We start from the raw sequence: 15,136 nt of genomic DNA, 5'->3' as shown, positions 1-15,136 counted from the left end.
ATGAGTAACTTTGAACCCATGTGTAACTTACAGTGGTCCCTCATTTCAAGGTTCAAGGTTCTTTATTTTGTCATTCAAGCATGCGAGAGAAACACATGACAGAATGAAATGTGCTCCCCGACGTCCAGTGATCCAGAAAGACATAAAAACAATAATAAATAAGCAATGTTAAAAAGTAAATACATCAAAACAACAACATTTAGCAGTTCTAATGGACAAGTACAAGTAAAAAACATGGCAAGATAGAGAAGCAGCCCAAGCAGGAAGTCAGTGTGCACTGTTCAAAAGTCTGACAGCCTCAGGAAAGAAGCTGAACTTCAGCCGAGATGTTCTGGCCTTAATACTCCTCAGTCTCCTCCGAGAGGGCAGAGGAACAAACAGGTGGTGAGAGGGGTGTGAGGGGTCCCCCATGATCCTGGAGACCCGTCTTCTACTATGCTCCTCATAAATGTCACTGATGGGTGTAGAGTCACATCCAGTGATCTTCTCTGCCACTCTGACCACACGCTGTAGAGCTTTCCTGTTCTGGGCTGTGCAGTGGCCGTACCACACTGTGATGGACTGGGTCAACACACTTTCCACTCCACATCGATAAAAAGACATGAGAGCAGGGAGGCCTAGTCCAGCAGCCTTGAGTCTCCTCAAAAAATACAGACGCTGATGGACCTTCTTAACAACGCTAATGCATTAGTGGACCAAGTTAGGCTGTCGGTGATGTGCAGACCCAGATACTCCCAGCAGAACACCCTTTCAACTTCTGTGCCCATGATGTAGAGAGGCGGCGGTGAACAGCTGTTCCTCCTAAAATCCACTATCAACTATCCCCACTATCGCAGGGTTACGTTCTAAAAATAACTTGCTATAGGTGAAATCCGTGAAGTCGTCATCTTTATATTTTACAATTATTATATCTGTTTTAAGTCTGTAAAACCCCTCACCACACACTTTATACACTTTTCTCAGACTAAAATCTTATTGCTGCTGTCATCCTTTTGTTATTTTCCTCCTTCTTTATGTAACGAACCGATGATTCATTTATTTCGTAATGGAGCCCGACAGCGCAGAGTCCTGCATGGGTTCATTTTTGGAGACTCGCACCCGCGCAGGACAGTACAGCACCGCTCCCGCCCGCACCTCTGTACTGTACAGGAGACAGAAATCCCTGAGCCAATCAGGATGCAGTGAGAGGAACACAATTCATGTTCATACACTGTAAAAAAAATAAAAAAAATCTGCGAAACAGCGAGACCGCGAAAGGTGAACCGCGATATAGCGATGGACGACTGTATATATCGAACTTACCTCCAACACATATTGACGTATGCAGACGTATTTGACAAGTTCTGACAACCACAGAACTTACTGAACATGTGAACTTATAGGAACCGTATAATGGCGTATTGGCAGCATGTAGGAAAATTGGTTTATAAAAATGTCTGTCACCATCCCAAATGTAACAACAACCTCATTCCACCTGTGACATTTGAAAGAAGATAATGAATACAGAAAGAATTTGTGCCACCATAGTTTGACCAAAATCTATGGAAAACACTGACGTCCAAGGCTACGTCCGCTCCCATTGGGCACCACACCTCTTGTTTTGTCGTTTTAGATGAATATGGAGATTTAAACTTCAAATCTAGGAATAAAGTCCGTTTAAACTAAAATAATACAATGAAAACAGATCTTGCAGGTACATTTCCTCCTCGGTTCCTGACGCTAAAGCTGCAGATTATTCCACGGCGCCTTCGCAGCTGTGCTATTACTCAACATGCAATTCCCTCCGCACGGGCGACCTCTGAACCCTCTGTGATCACAATTCCGCGTGGAGTCCGAGTGTGCGTCCAACACCGCAAACACAAACACAAACACGTCATTCCATACCAACTCCAGCGTGTGGTGTTTACTCTCTGGCTACTTTTCAATCTGGGCAATGTGTTAAAGGTGCACGGTGTGACTTTTTGGTTGGGGATCCGTCATCTGCATGTTTTTGTCATTGCTCTGCCTGGAATGTTCCACAGTATGACATTAAACAGCTCTACCTGAACCTGACCTGAACCCGACACAATTAAAATCACACTATTTTCACAGGCCGACTAATGACACACGTAAGATTTTATTTGTGTTCCAGAGAAGCAAAATATAAACCAGGATAAAGCGAAAATAATGAGAAGATTTTATTCCTCACTTCTCGTTAAGTTGTAAATTTAAAGCGCAGCATCTCATCCACATTATCCAGAGAAATTGTTCTCCGCAAATAATGACATCCAGTCCACAAAACAGAGCTGTTAATCCAGTTTGAGGCTTTATTTAAAAGTAAAAAGGCCAGAGTAGTTCCTCACATGTGTTTGTTTACATCCACACAGCGCACAGATTGAGGTGAAGCTGCTGATTAGCAATAGTGACTCTACTTCCTGTGGACTTTATCGCCAATCTTTTATGCTTTAAAAATCATGTATCTGAAGTTTTGCACCACATTTCGTAAATAATAATAACATAGTTTTGCCTTGTATCTAAACTACAGTAGAAGTGCAGTGCTCTGATCGTTTGAACACTTAAGAGTCTCACACTGAGTGGTTTTACTCTGGACAGGAAACAGCTGAAGCCTCGATGTGTCCAAGTCCGAACATAAATTCTAAATAAATAAATATTTGTCCGAACCCCGACCGAGATCCATGCTCTATTACATTTATTCAATTACAGGTGGTTTTATTGCTCAAAATTACCTCGAAAAACAGGCATTCTGACTATAAGCGACTATGAACACAACCAATTACAGGTCAGATCTGTGAAGAGGCGACCCCACTCTGTCAGAATGCCTGTTTTTTTTTTTTTTTTTTATGTATTTTTGAGCTGTAAAACCACCTGTAGTTGAATAAATGTAAGGTAGAGCCGTTTAATCTCATATTGTGGAACATTTCAGACAGAGCAGTGACATATCCATAGAAACAAGCAGGTGATGAACCCCCAACCAAAAAGTTACAAAGCGCACCTTTAAAATGAACTACGGTACCAGTCAAAAGTTTTAGAACACCACACTTTTTCCAGTTTTTATTGTTTACTGCTGACCAAAACGTATAAACTTTTGATTCATGAAAGTGTCCACCTTTGGCAGATAAAACAACTGAACACACTCGTGGCTCGTTCTTTTTACAATAGAAATCAAATATTGTTCAGAAAGTTCTTCCCAAGTCTGTCGCAGAAGTTTCCATAAATGTGTGGCACTTGTAGGTCGCTTCACTCTTCTGTCCAGTTCATCCTAAAACCAACTCGATGGGGTTTAAGTCTGGACACTGTGCTGGACACTCCATGTTTTCAAGCTTGTTCTTTTTTTCCTGAGGTAGTTTTGGCAGAGCTTGGACTTGTGTTTTGTATCTTTTATCTTTTTGTTTAACCTCTGTCTGTTCAGTATTTACCTTTGTACCATTTCAAGCTCTTCACTGGACTTGAATTGCAATAAACAACTGGAAAAATTTGGGTCTTCTAAAACTTTCGACCGGTAGAGTAGTTCTGTTTTTCACATTTTAAAACATTAAAAAACAGGTACAGCACCTTAAAGATGCTTATGTATACTTTAAATCTTATGTTATTGCTCTGTAAAACTCTTTCACGTCAAAGGGGGGTGCATTATTATCAACTTTTTGGAACTTTCCACCATGTTATAACATTATTCCTTCATCAAAAACATGCCCGAAGAGGTTTTAGAAGTCATCCACGCATGTACGCAGATTGTGTTGTGATAGTGCTCTGAAGGGGGGGTGACTTAGTGTGGCAAGCAAAGTGAGGGTGGACTCAGAAAATCAAAAATCAAATATATTAAACATGTTATTACATTGTTTTCTGTGAATACAGCCTTTGCAAAACAATAAAAGGTAACACGATGATCTAAATATGATATGTGTTATTTTATATCCCATAGAAATGTAATATCCCATCTTTAAAAGTGTTATATTACACAGAATTGACTCTTGTGAGCTTTAAATCATGTGAGAATGTTGTTACTTCCTCAAGAAGAGACCTGGACTTGTGTTTTGTTTCATTCGCACGCTTGAGTAATGCTTTTTTTATTAGTCTGTCTACATCGCCAAAGCTCAAATATGCTCCACTTTTTGATGTCATGAAGCTGTAGTTTTCATGTTAACAGCTGACTTTTGCCTTAAATTCAGAACAGATTGGCAACTCCATGGCTAAAGGGACAGTCCGGAATTTTGGACATAGGACTTCATTTCCTAGTGAGCCAGAGTGTTGAAGACATGTGGAGACACTTTTTAAAATATTCCATCCAGTCCTTGTATTTGCAGAGGTCGCTGGCGCTAGGCTAGTGCATGTCAATGGCCATAGTTATCCTGCCACTAAAAACTTATCTTATCCACTCCACAAAACACCCGAAACAAATCTATTATTACACCAGACTGTCGATGTAAATGTCTGTGTTGATAGAATAATGTTTGAAATAAAACTAACCTTGTATCACATGAATCGTCGCATGCTGAGGGACTATTTTCTCATATATCAGTCCGCCGCTGCCGAGCTTTCTATCAGGAAGTACAACTCGCTGCTGCTGCTCAAACATAAATCCTTCAAATAAAAGGTTAAAATTATTCTATCAGTACAGTGGAGTCACTTGGTCACTGCATCCAACAGATCAGTGTGTGGATGCAAAACAACTTTCTCCAGCTAAACTCTGACAAGACTGAAGTGTACATAATCAGTCTCTCTGCTTCTCAGAGTGTTTTGTGGAGTGGGTTAAGACTGTTTTTAGTGCAAGATAGAACTATGGCCATTGACATGCACTAGCCTAGCACCAGCGACCTCTGCAAATACAAAGACTGGATGGAAAATTTCAAAAAGTGTCTCCACACGTCTCCAACACTCTGGCTCACTAGGAGATAAGATCCTATGTCCAAAATTCCAGACTGTCCCTTTAACCCTGGAGGGGCCCCCCAACCAATTCAATGCCAATGGCTGAGGCCTCAGAGCAATTAGATTTTCTCTCAATATGGTATTAAATGAGAGTAGTTTACTTTTAAAAAAGGAAAATACCATCAAAATACTATCTGATTGTCAAATCTATTATAACTGTCAAAGCATTCTCCCTTGGTTATCTAGTAGGCTGCCAAACTAATGCGACAAATTTCCAGTCTACCCTAATTCAAACTAAAATGTGCGTGTCTCAAGAAGAATGGGGGAAAACAGATAATAAATATAATAAAAAATACAAAAACAAAACAAAAACAGAGCATTATAATGAGGGTCCAAACTCAAATTCGTCTAGAGCCCCCAAATTAATTGCTAACTAATGCGTCTGACCTATCCTGCTTCATCAGCCGGTTTCATTTCGTGGAAACTGTCTGACCTCGAAGCATTAGGGTTTGTTCGCTCAACAGTAGGCAGGTACTTTTTTCATTTAACCAATCGCTGCTATTTGGTCGTGACGTATGTAAAGCGCCGCTAACGGGGCTAACTGGTATATTAAGCTTTTCTCAAATACCGTAGGAAGAAGGGCAACAATGTCTTTCCCTTGATAAAATTCACCGAACATTCAGGTCAGATCTGTGGAGAGGCGACCCCCAATCACAGTCAGAATGCCTGTTTTTTTAATGTATTTTTTGAGCTGTAAATCCGCATGTGATTGAATAAATGTAAGGTAAAGCTGTGTAATGTCATACCGTGGAACATTCTAGGCAGAGCAATGACATATAAACATGTTTACTGACATGAACATTCTCTTTATTCCGGCTTTAAATCCTCGATCTTGGGAATCGTTGCCAACACAGAATGTCTGGCTCTTTGCTGATTGGCTGATTGGCCCAAACTCACACTTCCGAGGTTTTTGCGAACCGTCTAGTGTATTCCGATTCCTGACCTAGTCGCTGGAAAGAAATGAAATTGATCGGAGGCACTAGGTGGCATCAGCCTGGCTACCCATTGACCAGCGACCTCTGCAAATACAAGGACGGGATATAACATTTTAAAAAGTATCTCCACACATTTCCAACACTCTGGCTCACTAGGAAATGAGGTCCAAAATTCTGGACTGTCCCTTTAAAATCATCCAAAATGACTCTTGTGAAGGTATGTGGAGTTTAAAAACACACTGGAGCACTTCCTGAATTACAACATGACATCTCAAGGTTTGTTTTCAAGTTGTTTTTTTTCCAGTTTGAGAGAAAAACTCAGGGTTTATGCGTTAAACATGTGCGAATGGAACAAAACACAACTCCGGGTCTGTTTGTGATGGGGAAACATTAGAGCATAGATCAGAAAACAGCGTAATATTGTCCCTTTAATAATAATAATAACGATAAAAATCCTCTTCACAGCTTTTCTCCATTGTGTACAGTCATTTGCCCTGCTTCATGTTGGCCTGTTCTCAGCCCATTCTCACCTCCGCAGCACATAAACAGCCCTGCATGTGCCCAGCCTCGGGGACTTCTGACTGGGCTCGCTCTCTGCTACACTGCCCTCTCCTCCTCCTCCTCCTTCTCCTTGTCGTCCTCTTCCTCCCCCTCTCTGTTCTTCCTCTGCCCGGACACTTCCACTGAATCTCCTCTGTCCAAACACATCAGCTCCACAACGGGAATACGAGTTAAAGGGCCCGTATGACGCTATTTTCTGATGTTTTCCTCACCACGAACCGACCGGGAGTTGTGTTTTGTTTCATTCACACATGTTTAACGCACTCTGCTCCACCTTGTGATGTCATCTGGTGATACAGGAAGTGCTCCACTGTGTTTTTAAACTCCATACATACCTTTACTAGAATCACTGAAATATGGATGATTTCAGATCTGGAATTACCGATCTCTACTGAAAAAAAAGTAAAATGTGGCTGTGAACTTGAAAACTACCACTTCATGACATGACAACTTGGAACAGTCCATTTTAATATTTGTAGATGTAGACAGACTAATAATTAACTGAACAAGAATAAATTAATCATGCACAATTTGTGTGTCAAACGATGTCCAAACTCATATAAACGATTTTGAAACGATTTAAGGTGCACTCATACAAGTTTATTTTGGGTTATTTTTTATATCAATATAATAATAATAATGTATTTATTTTATTTTTATTTTTATTTTTAATCTAGAGATTAGAACAGCTGGATATATAGTTTTGGGTTTTTTTTTGTTTTTTTTTATACATTTATGCTTTTCTATATCTTATTTCATGTTCAAACTATATTTTATTCATTTTATGGTTTATACATCGCAAAACTCTTCTATTTTTATTTCAGTTTGAAAGTTTTGCGTAAATTATCAATAATGAAGTGGGGTTTTTTTTTTTTGTTTGTTAGTTTTTTTTGAGAGAGAAAGAATTGCTGAATAAATGCATCATGTAATGAAATAAATAATAATAATAAATATATAATATAATAATAATAATAATAATAATAATAATAATAATAATAATAAATAAATAATAAATATAATAAATAAAAAATAAAACTGAATAATCGTGATTTCAATATTGACCAAAATAATTGTGATAATGATTTTTTTTTTTTCCCCAAATTCGTGCAGCTCTACTCAAAGGTGAAGTAACAACACTATAACATGATTTAAAGCTCACAAGAATTAACTTTGTGTAATACAGGACCTTTAATTTGAGTTTTGGTTGATTTATGCATGTTTGAGTAATCCAGCATTACGTTACATGTTAAATATCTGTTTTCACCTACGCTCTATCTCCGCCCACAGCCCTGTACGCTCACTGTGATGCTCGGACTGCAGGACACTGATACGGGACAACTTTGTCCTGAGGGCTGTTACTCTCCTCACACCGGAGCTACTGACTCAGCTGTACTCCGAGATTTGTTTTAGCCATTTATTCTTATCAATGTGCTTTAAATTCCCCCTCTGGGATAAATAAAGTTATATTGAATTGACTCAGAAATGTCAGAGCAATTTTTCAGCAATAAAAACACAATAAAGATCTGCTGCTTACGACGGTGAAATGCCACTAGAGGAGGGTCTATCAGTTCTGCAGCTTTGAGCAGGAAGTCAAAGGAACCGTTTCTTGCTGTTTGAGATCCGCATTACAAGTTACAGTGAGCAAAATGTAAAATAATGATCTACGTGTGTGATAACGGAATAAAGCCTTACACTTGTCATGCTCTTTACAGGCTTGTGGAAGCTTCCCGAAGCTCCACACTGCAGTCATTATTCATTCACTACACACTCGGTGGTGTTGAGCAACTGTAGTCACGGATGACCTGGGACATACTGACCGGAATGAAGCTGCCAATCTGTGTCATCGGGCCCTCTGACCACCACCAACACTCACGCACCACTTTCATACTAGGCAGTGTAGAAGTGTCTTGCCTAAGGACACGACGACATGAACTTGGACCGAGCAGAAATGGAATCAGAGACCAAAATATCGTCATATCGTATCGTCAAAAGTCTCACAATAATATCGAATTACAAGTTCCTTTGCTTAAATGCATGGTTTTACAGTAGCAACAGCTTATAAACATCAAAAACTACATAATCCCATGATTCATTTCAGTGCAAACAACATGAAGAAATACGTTTTTTACTTGAATTCTTGGGATCATGACAAATAATTCACACCAAAATCTAATCTTATTACTATTTGTACTATCGCTGCTACTACAACTTTACTACTACCTCTACTAGTACTACTACTATTACTACTATTATCACTACTATTATGGATATGCCTACTATTATACTACTATTAGTACTACTACCATCAGCACCACACTATTACTACTACTACCACTCCTACTCCTACCACTACATACTACTCGTTATTTAATCGCTATTACCATTACTACTACTACAATATTACTGCCAAATACTACTGCTGCTACCATTATTGCTATTGCTATTACTTCTACTATGTACTACTAATAATTTCTGCTTCTACCACTACCATTTCTACTACTTATAGTAATTGCTATTATGACTACTACTGCTACTACCACTACTACCACTACTACTACACGTTACTACTACTACCACTACCACTCCTATCACTACATACTACTCATTATTTAATTCCTGTTACCAACACTACTACTACTACAATATTAGTGCCAAATACTACTACTGCTACTACTACCATTACTACTACTACTATTACTATTACTACTACTGCTACCACTACTACTACTACTACTACTAATATTACTACCACTACTACTACCATTACTATTACTACTACTACCACTAATACTACTACCACCATTACTATTACTACTACTGCTACCATTACTACTACTACTACTATTACCATTACTACTACTGCTACTACTATACTTACTACTTACTATTACTACTACCACTACCGCTACTACTACCATTACTACTACCATTACTATTACTACTACTGCTACCATTACTATTACTACTACTGCTACCATTACTACTACTACTACTACCACTAATATTACTACCACTACTACTACCCACTAATATTACTACCACTACTAATACCATTACTATTACTACTACTACCACTACTACCACTAATACTACTACCACCATTACTACTACTACTACTGCTACCACTACTACTACTACTACTACTACTACTACTACTACTACTACTACTACTACTACTATTACTACTGCCACTATTACTACTACTACTATTACTATTACTACCAGTATTACCACTACTACATACTACTAAAAGATAGTGCTTCCACTGCTATTGCAAACAACTTGAAGAAATGTGTTTTTACTTGAATTCTTCGAATTTTGATGGAAATATTTCACACCAAAATCTTGTCAAGGTATTTTAAAAGCAAAAAAGTGTCCTATCTACAATTATATAAGCCTCTGCGAAAATATCACTATAAATATTGTATTGTGAGATGTGATTTGGATTTCATCACATCCCTAGTAGTTTAATACTCAATAGCATATATCAGTATCGTTAAAATGGTTGTTTCCTGTAGCTGTTACTAAAAAAGCTGCAAAAACACCCGTCTTCTACCATGAAAAGTCAGTCACAACCATAAAAAAGCACCTCAAATTATAGAAATGCTACATGCTTTTTGTTTAATTTAATTCTTTTGCATTATCGGGACAAATCTACGAATGTTTACAAGTCAAATTCAGTTCATGAGATGTACTCAAAACACACAGACTCGATGTGTTTTGTCTCTGTGTGTGGCCTGTGCTGTTCTAAGCCTATATAATACAAGAAGACTATAGTCCCTAAATGTCAGAGGACCACTAAATACATTACACACTGGTGATTATGGGCGAACGACTAAATAACATGTGATTATGTGAGATCTGACTCAGCAAAAGCAGCACTGTTAAGGACTCGGAGGAACCAGCTAAACAGGACCGTAATTATCAAGTAAAAAGATTAACCAATGATGCATGACTCCAGTTTATTTATTTTTTTAGCTAGTTTGGTCTTGAAATTTCACGTGGGACAACCTAAAAGGTGCGGCGTGTCAGCGACCTGTTCGTCTCCGTGGAGATTTTACAGCCCTGTAATTGAACTGATCCATTTTGCGATTCTTAAATTACAGGTGTATTATTGTGAAAAACAGAAAAGAAACTCGAAAAATACACTGAGGCTCGCCTCTCCGCAGATCTGAACTTTAACTTGGGCTGGTGGTGTCTCAGTGGATGATACGTTTAATGCCATGCTGGGACATTAAAGGCAAAGCGGCAACATCTCCATGGAAACAAGCAAGTGTATGGACTAAGGATGGGCATTCGATAAAATTTTCTTTAATCGCTCATCGGGAGAATTAACGATAGATTTGTGATTAATCCTTAACGTTTTTATATTAAGATTATCATCATTATTATTAGGAGTGTGCAAAAATATTGAAATATCGATATATCCTACCTAGGGATGGGCATGATTAGTCGATTAATCGATAATTGATCATTAAGAATTTCATCGATTACGTTAATTTTAATCGACAAACCGAATGTAGGTTGCTGTGCGTAGCGTAGTGTGACCAAACAGGGGTCTGTACATGTGTCTCTGCACTCAGAAGGAGCGAGACACGAACATTCGGTCAGTCTGCAACGTACCGAAGCACAAATGTGTATTTAACGATGATTTGTACAAGAAATTCCACGCTTTCCGTTGCGTTCGGGACAAGTGTGAGTCCATGTGCACAGTGTATAAAGCAGCACATATGTTTCTGTGTCCAGTGGGAAAAAGTTTTGCCAGGTGAGAGTCGCTCAATGTCGATGACGAGTCCCCACCTCCCTCCCCCCGTACGGTGTCCTGGTTTTGACAAACGCAAATCTGGTCACACTAACCTGTATTCCACTGAGTCGTGTCCTTTAATCCGACAGAAGTTGAACCACATCAGCGACACAAGAGCTGTAGTTTTATCTTCGCTTAGTTTATGCAAATTAGCGATGCGGTTTTAAGTTTCGTTTCTGTGAGATTTGCACAAAACTGAATTAAACACATTATAACCTCAAATGGCTGATGTGGCTCTAGAGTGGTTACAGTTTATATGTCATGTTAATATAAAAACGTTAATGAATCAATAATCGATCGTTAATTCTTCCTACGATCGACTAAGAAAATTTCATCGAATGCCCATCCCTAATCGTACCGTTTAATGATTCATTCATATGAACTTTACACAAGAAGTGTTTTAACAAAGACTTTTAGTATCACAGCCAAGATTTAGACTTTATTTTTTATTGAACCATATCGAATCGATTTGAAATATATTGTATCAAACCTAAAGTGCGCTGTATCGAGATATGTATTGTATTGTGGCACATGTATCGAGGTATGTATCGTATCGGCAACTTCTTAATGATACCCAGTCCAAATTATTATTCCTATTACTAATCTGCATAATTAAACTCAGCTTTCCAACATATAAATCATAATCACTTTAGAGCCACATCAACCCCTTTGACATTATAATATGTTTAATGCAGCTTTGACACATTTGTTTACGTCTTACGGAAACAGAACTTAAAACCGTATGGCTCATTTGCATAAACTAAGCACTGCTCTTAGCGCTCTTTATTTAACAGTAATTTCACTCACTTTATTTATGTTGTTCACTTTATTTATTTTGGCTTCTGCTGTGATGAAAAGACTGAAAAGTGTTTTGTCTTTTGGACACACTCAACTTTATGTTGCAGTAACCGGGACACTGCGTATACTGCCGACGCTGCACCGATCCACCTGTCAATCTCACTCTCCATCCTCCCCCCAATCGTGAACAAGACCCCGAGATACTTGGACCTTTCACTGCTGCTGAGAAAATAGTCCCTCAACATGCGACGATTTATACGCGAAAACACGATGATGTAACGTCAGCCATTTTGGTTGGCAAAAAGCATCCGTATCAACAAGTCAACATCAACATCGTCAACAGTTATCAGCGAGTTTTAACTGTTCAAAGTAACTTTTTTGATCCTCAACATTCAGTAACTTAGAGTACGATGATGAAGTCTTGTCAAAACAATTAAATGCAAAACCTACTTCAGAATAAGACGACTTATCTCAGACATAGACAAAGACATAAGCAACGCAACTGTCTACACAAACGAGCAGCCCCACTGACTTTCTGCCTACCAGCCACTACAGACAAGCGGAAAAGCCAGATGTAAACAAAAATGTTTCTCGTATGTGATGCAAGGTTAGTTTTATTTCAAACATTATTCTATCGACATAGACATTCACATCGACAGTCTGGCGTAATAATAGGTTTGCTTCAGGTGTGTGGAGGTTCAGGTTGTGGAGTGGGTAAGACTGTTTTTAGTGGCAGGATAACTATGGCCATTGACATGCACTAGTCTAGCATCAGCGACCTCTGCAAATACAAGGACTGGATGGAATATAAAAAAAAAAGAAGAAGAAAACACGTCTCCAACACTCATTAGGAAATTTGGTGATATGTCCAAAATTACGTAGCCAGACTGGCGCCACCTAGTGCCTCCACTTAATTTAATTTCTCTCCAGCGACTAGGTCAGGAATCGGAATACACTAGACGGTTTGCAAAAACCCCGTAAGTGCGAGTTCGGGCACCAGCCAATCAGCAAAGAGCCAGACATTCTGTATGGGCAACGATTCCCGAGATCGAGGGTTTAAAGTCACAACAAATAGAATGTTTGGTGAATTTTATCAAGGGGAAAGACGTTATTGCTATTCTTCCTACAAGATTTAGGAAAAGCTTAATATACCAATTAGCTCCATTACATAAATCACAACCAAATTGCAGCCATTGGTTACATTTAAAAAAGTAACTGCCTACCGTCAAGCAAACGAATTCTAACGCTGCGAGGTCACACAGGTTTCTACGAAGTGAAACCGGCTGATGAATCAGGCTAAAAATGACGGACTGTCCCTTTAAAAACACTTTTAAAACACTAAGTAGGCTAGAAGTTGTTTTTGAAGGATCATCTATAGCTCTTCCAGCTCTCCAAACCATCTCAAAAACTTCTCTAAATCAGCAATTATGACACTGTAAATAAACTTGTCTTTTGATGGCTTTTTTTTTTTAACTTTTTAAAATGATCACAAACGTCAATTTCTTTTTACAGTAGGTGTTTCGTGGATGTTTTTTTTTTTTTGGGGGGGGGGGGGGGTCCTCTTCACTGTCCCACCTGTAGGACACCCACGTACCTTAAAATCCACGGACAACTGCGGCGTGTACTCCAGCGTCCACAGCGCCCGGACCAGCGCGGCCAGCTGCTCCGTCACCTCCCCCTTCTTCGCCGGCGTCTCCGCGCTCCCCATCCCGTTAACCCGGGTCAGATCCAACTTGTACCGCTCCAAGCCCAAGTACTCCGCCAGCAGATCCGTGTTACTCAAACACTGCACCACCGCGTTCATGAAACAAGTGTTCCCGTGGTTTTTCAGCCCCAGCACCCCGGGAGTCTTATCCCCGAACTGAAACAACAGCTTTTCCCGTCCCGTGCAAATCGACGAAGACGTACTCGGCGTATTTCTCGCTCCCCACGGCACCTGCGCGTCCGTTTTGGCAAGACTCGCGTTGAGAGTGCATTTCGCGCCGTTCCCAAATCCCCCATCGTCGTCTTCAACGTCTTGCGCGTCGGTAAAGTGTCCCAAAGTGCCCAAACTCTTAAAAAACCGGTTCACAAAACTCCCCACGGATTTGAGCGGCTTCTTACGGAAAAGCTTGCCCGGTTTCGCCTTCTTATCTTTACGCTTGTCGTCTTTAGTTGGCGTCAGATCGCTCCTCGCTTCGTTTTGCTTATCCATGGTGTTGTGGATTCCGCTGACAGCCTCGCACGCTTCGAAATCGCGTTCAGGCTACACGCAAAATATCCAGTTTGCGACTTTTTGGATGCCAGCACGCGTCATCCGGTCCGGACAGCGGCGGAGCGGCGTAGAAGTGGTGACATCGCGATGAAAAACGTAAACAACAACAGCGGTGCGCATTGTTCCGTTCCGATCGCGTCCTGGCGTGCACTTTCTTCTTGGCCAAAGCGCTGGATCACGCTGGAGCCGCTGTCAGACGCGCAAGAGCGAGCGGCGTGACGCGTGTGTGTGTGTGCGTGTGTGCGTGCGTTTGCGGCTGTGTGTGCGTACGTGCGTCGGTTTGGAAGAGTCAAAAGAGTGAAAGAGCCGGCTCCCAGTCCACACGCAGGACCAGCTCACTGTCCCCGGTATCCAGCCCGGAGGAGAGCGCTGTGCTCCGGGGTGCCTCGCTCTCTCCGCCCGCCCCTCCCACTTCCACAGCTCAGCACCAACGCTCCACTGACGCTCGTTACGCACGGCACGGGACGGTCCAGCGTTTGATTCCGGAGTGGCCACAAATCAAAGAAGTGCGCGGAGTAGCCAAGAAAGGATTGGTGAAATATATAGCCTATTAAGGTAGTAGTGCGTAGAAGGCAGGCACGAGTAAAAAGTATTTGATAATATAAAATTGTTGTAGTGCTCTGATAAGCAATACTTCAAGTCCACTACTATTACAGTTAGACCTACTACTATAGTTATTTAATTGCTTTTACTAACACTTCCACTATTACAATACTGCTAGGCCTAATACGGTTTGCGTTATACTTCTACTATAGCTACTACTACTACTACTACGTACTACTAATACTTACTGTTTCTACCACTACTATTGCTACTGCTGCTATTATGACTACTATTACTACTAATAAAACCTACTAGGCC

General features: G+C 40.2%; 1 protein-coding gene across 1 annotated transcript in view; it reads right to left on the bottom strand.

The window, feature by feature from the left end:
- Positions 1-14,659, bottom strand: part of LOC110154948 (ubiquitin carboxyl-terminal hydrolase 43-like) — a 222,893-nt gene extending 208,234 nt beyond the window's left edge. The window contains exon 1 of the mRNA XM_055152938.1: positions 13,616-14,659. Within this exon, the coding sequence (XP_055008913.1) occupies positions 13,616-14,215 (600 nt within the window). The 5' untranslated portion in view covers positions 14,216-14,659. The remainder of the gene's footprint in view (positions 1-13,615) is intronic.
- Positions 14,660-15,136: the final 477 nt, after the last annotated feature.

The sequence above is a fragment of the Boleophthalmus pectinirostris genome, unplaced genomic scaffold (assembly GCF_026225935.1).
Source record: "Boleophthalmus pectinirostris isolate CB_2022bp ecotype Guang Dong unplaced genomic scaffold, ASM2622593v1 HiC_scaffold_17, whole genome shotgun sequence".
NCBI lineage: Eukaryota > Metazoa > Chordata > Actinopteri > Gobiiformes > Gobiidae > Boleophthalmus > Boleophthalmus pectinirostris.
Note: the sequence above shows the minus strand (reverse complement) of the source record. Positions and strands in the feature narration are given on the sequence as shown.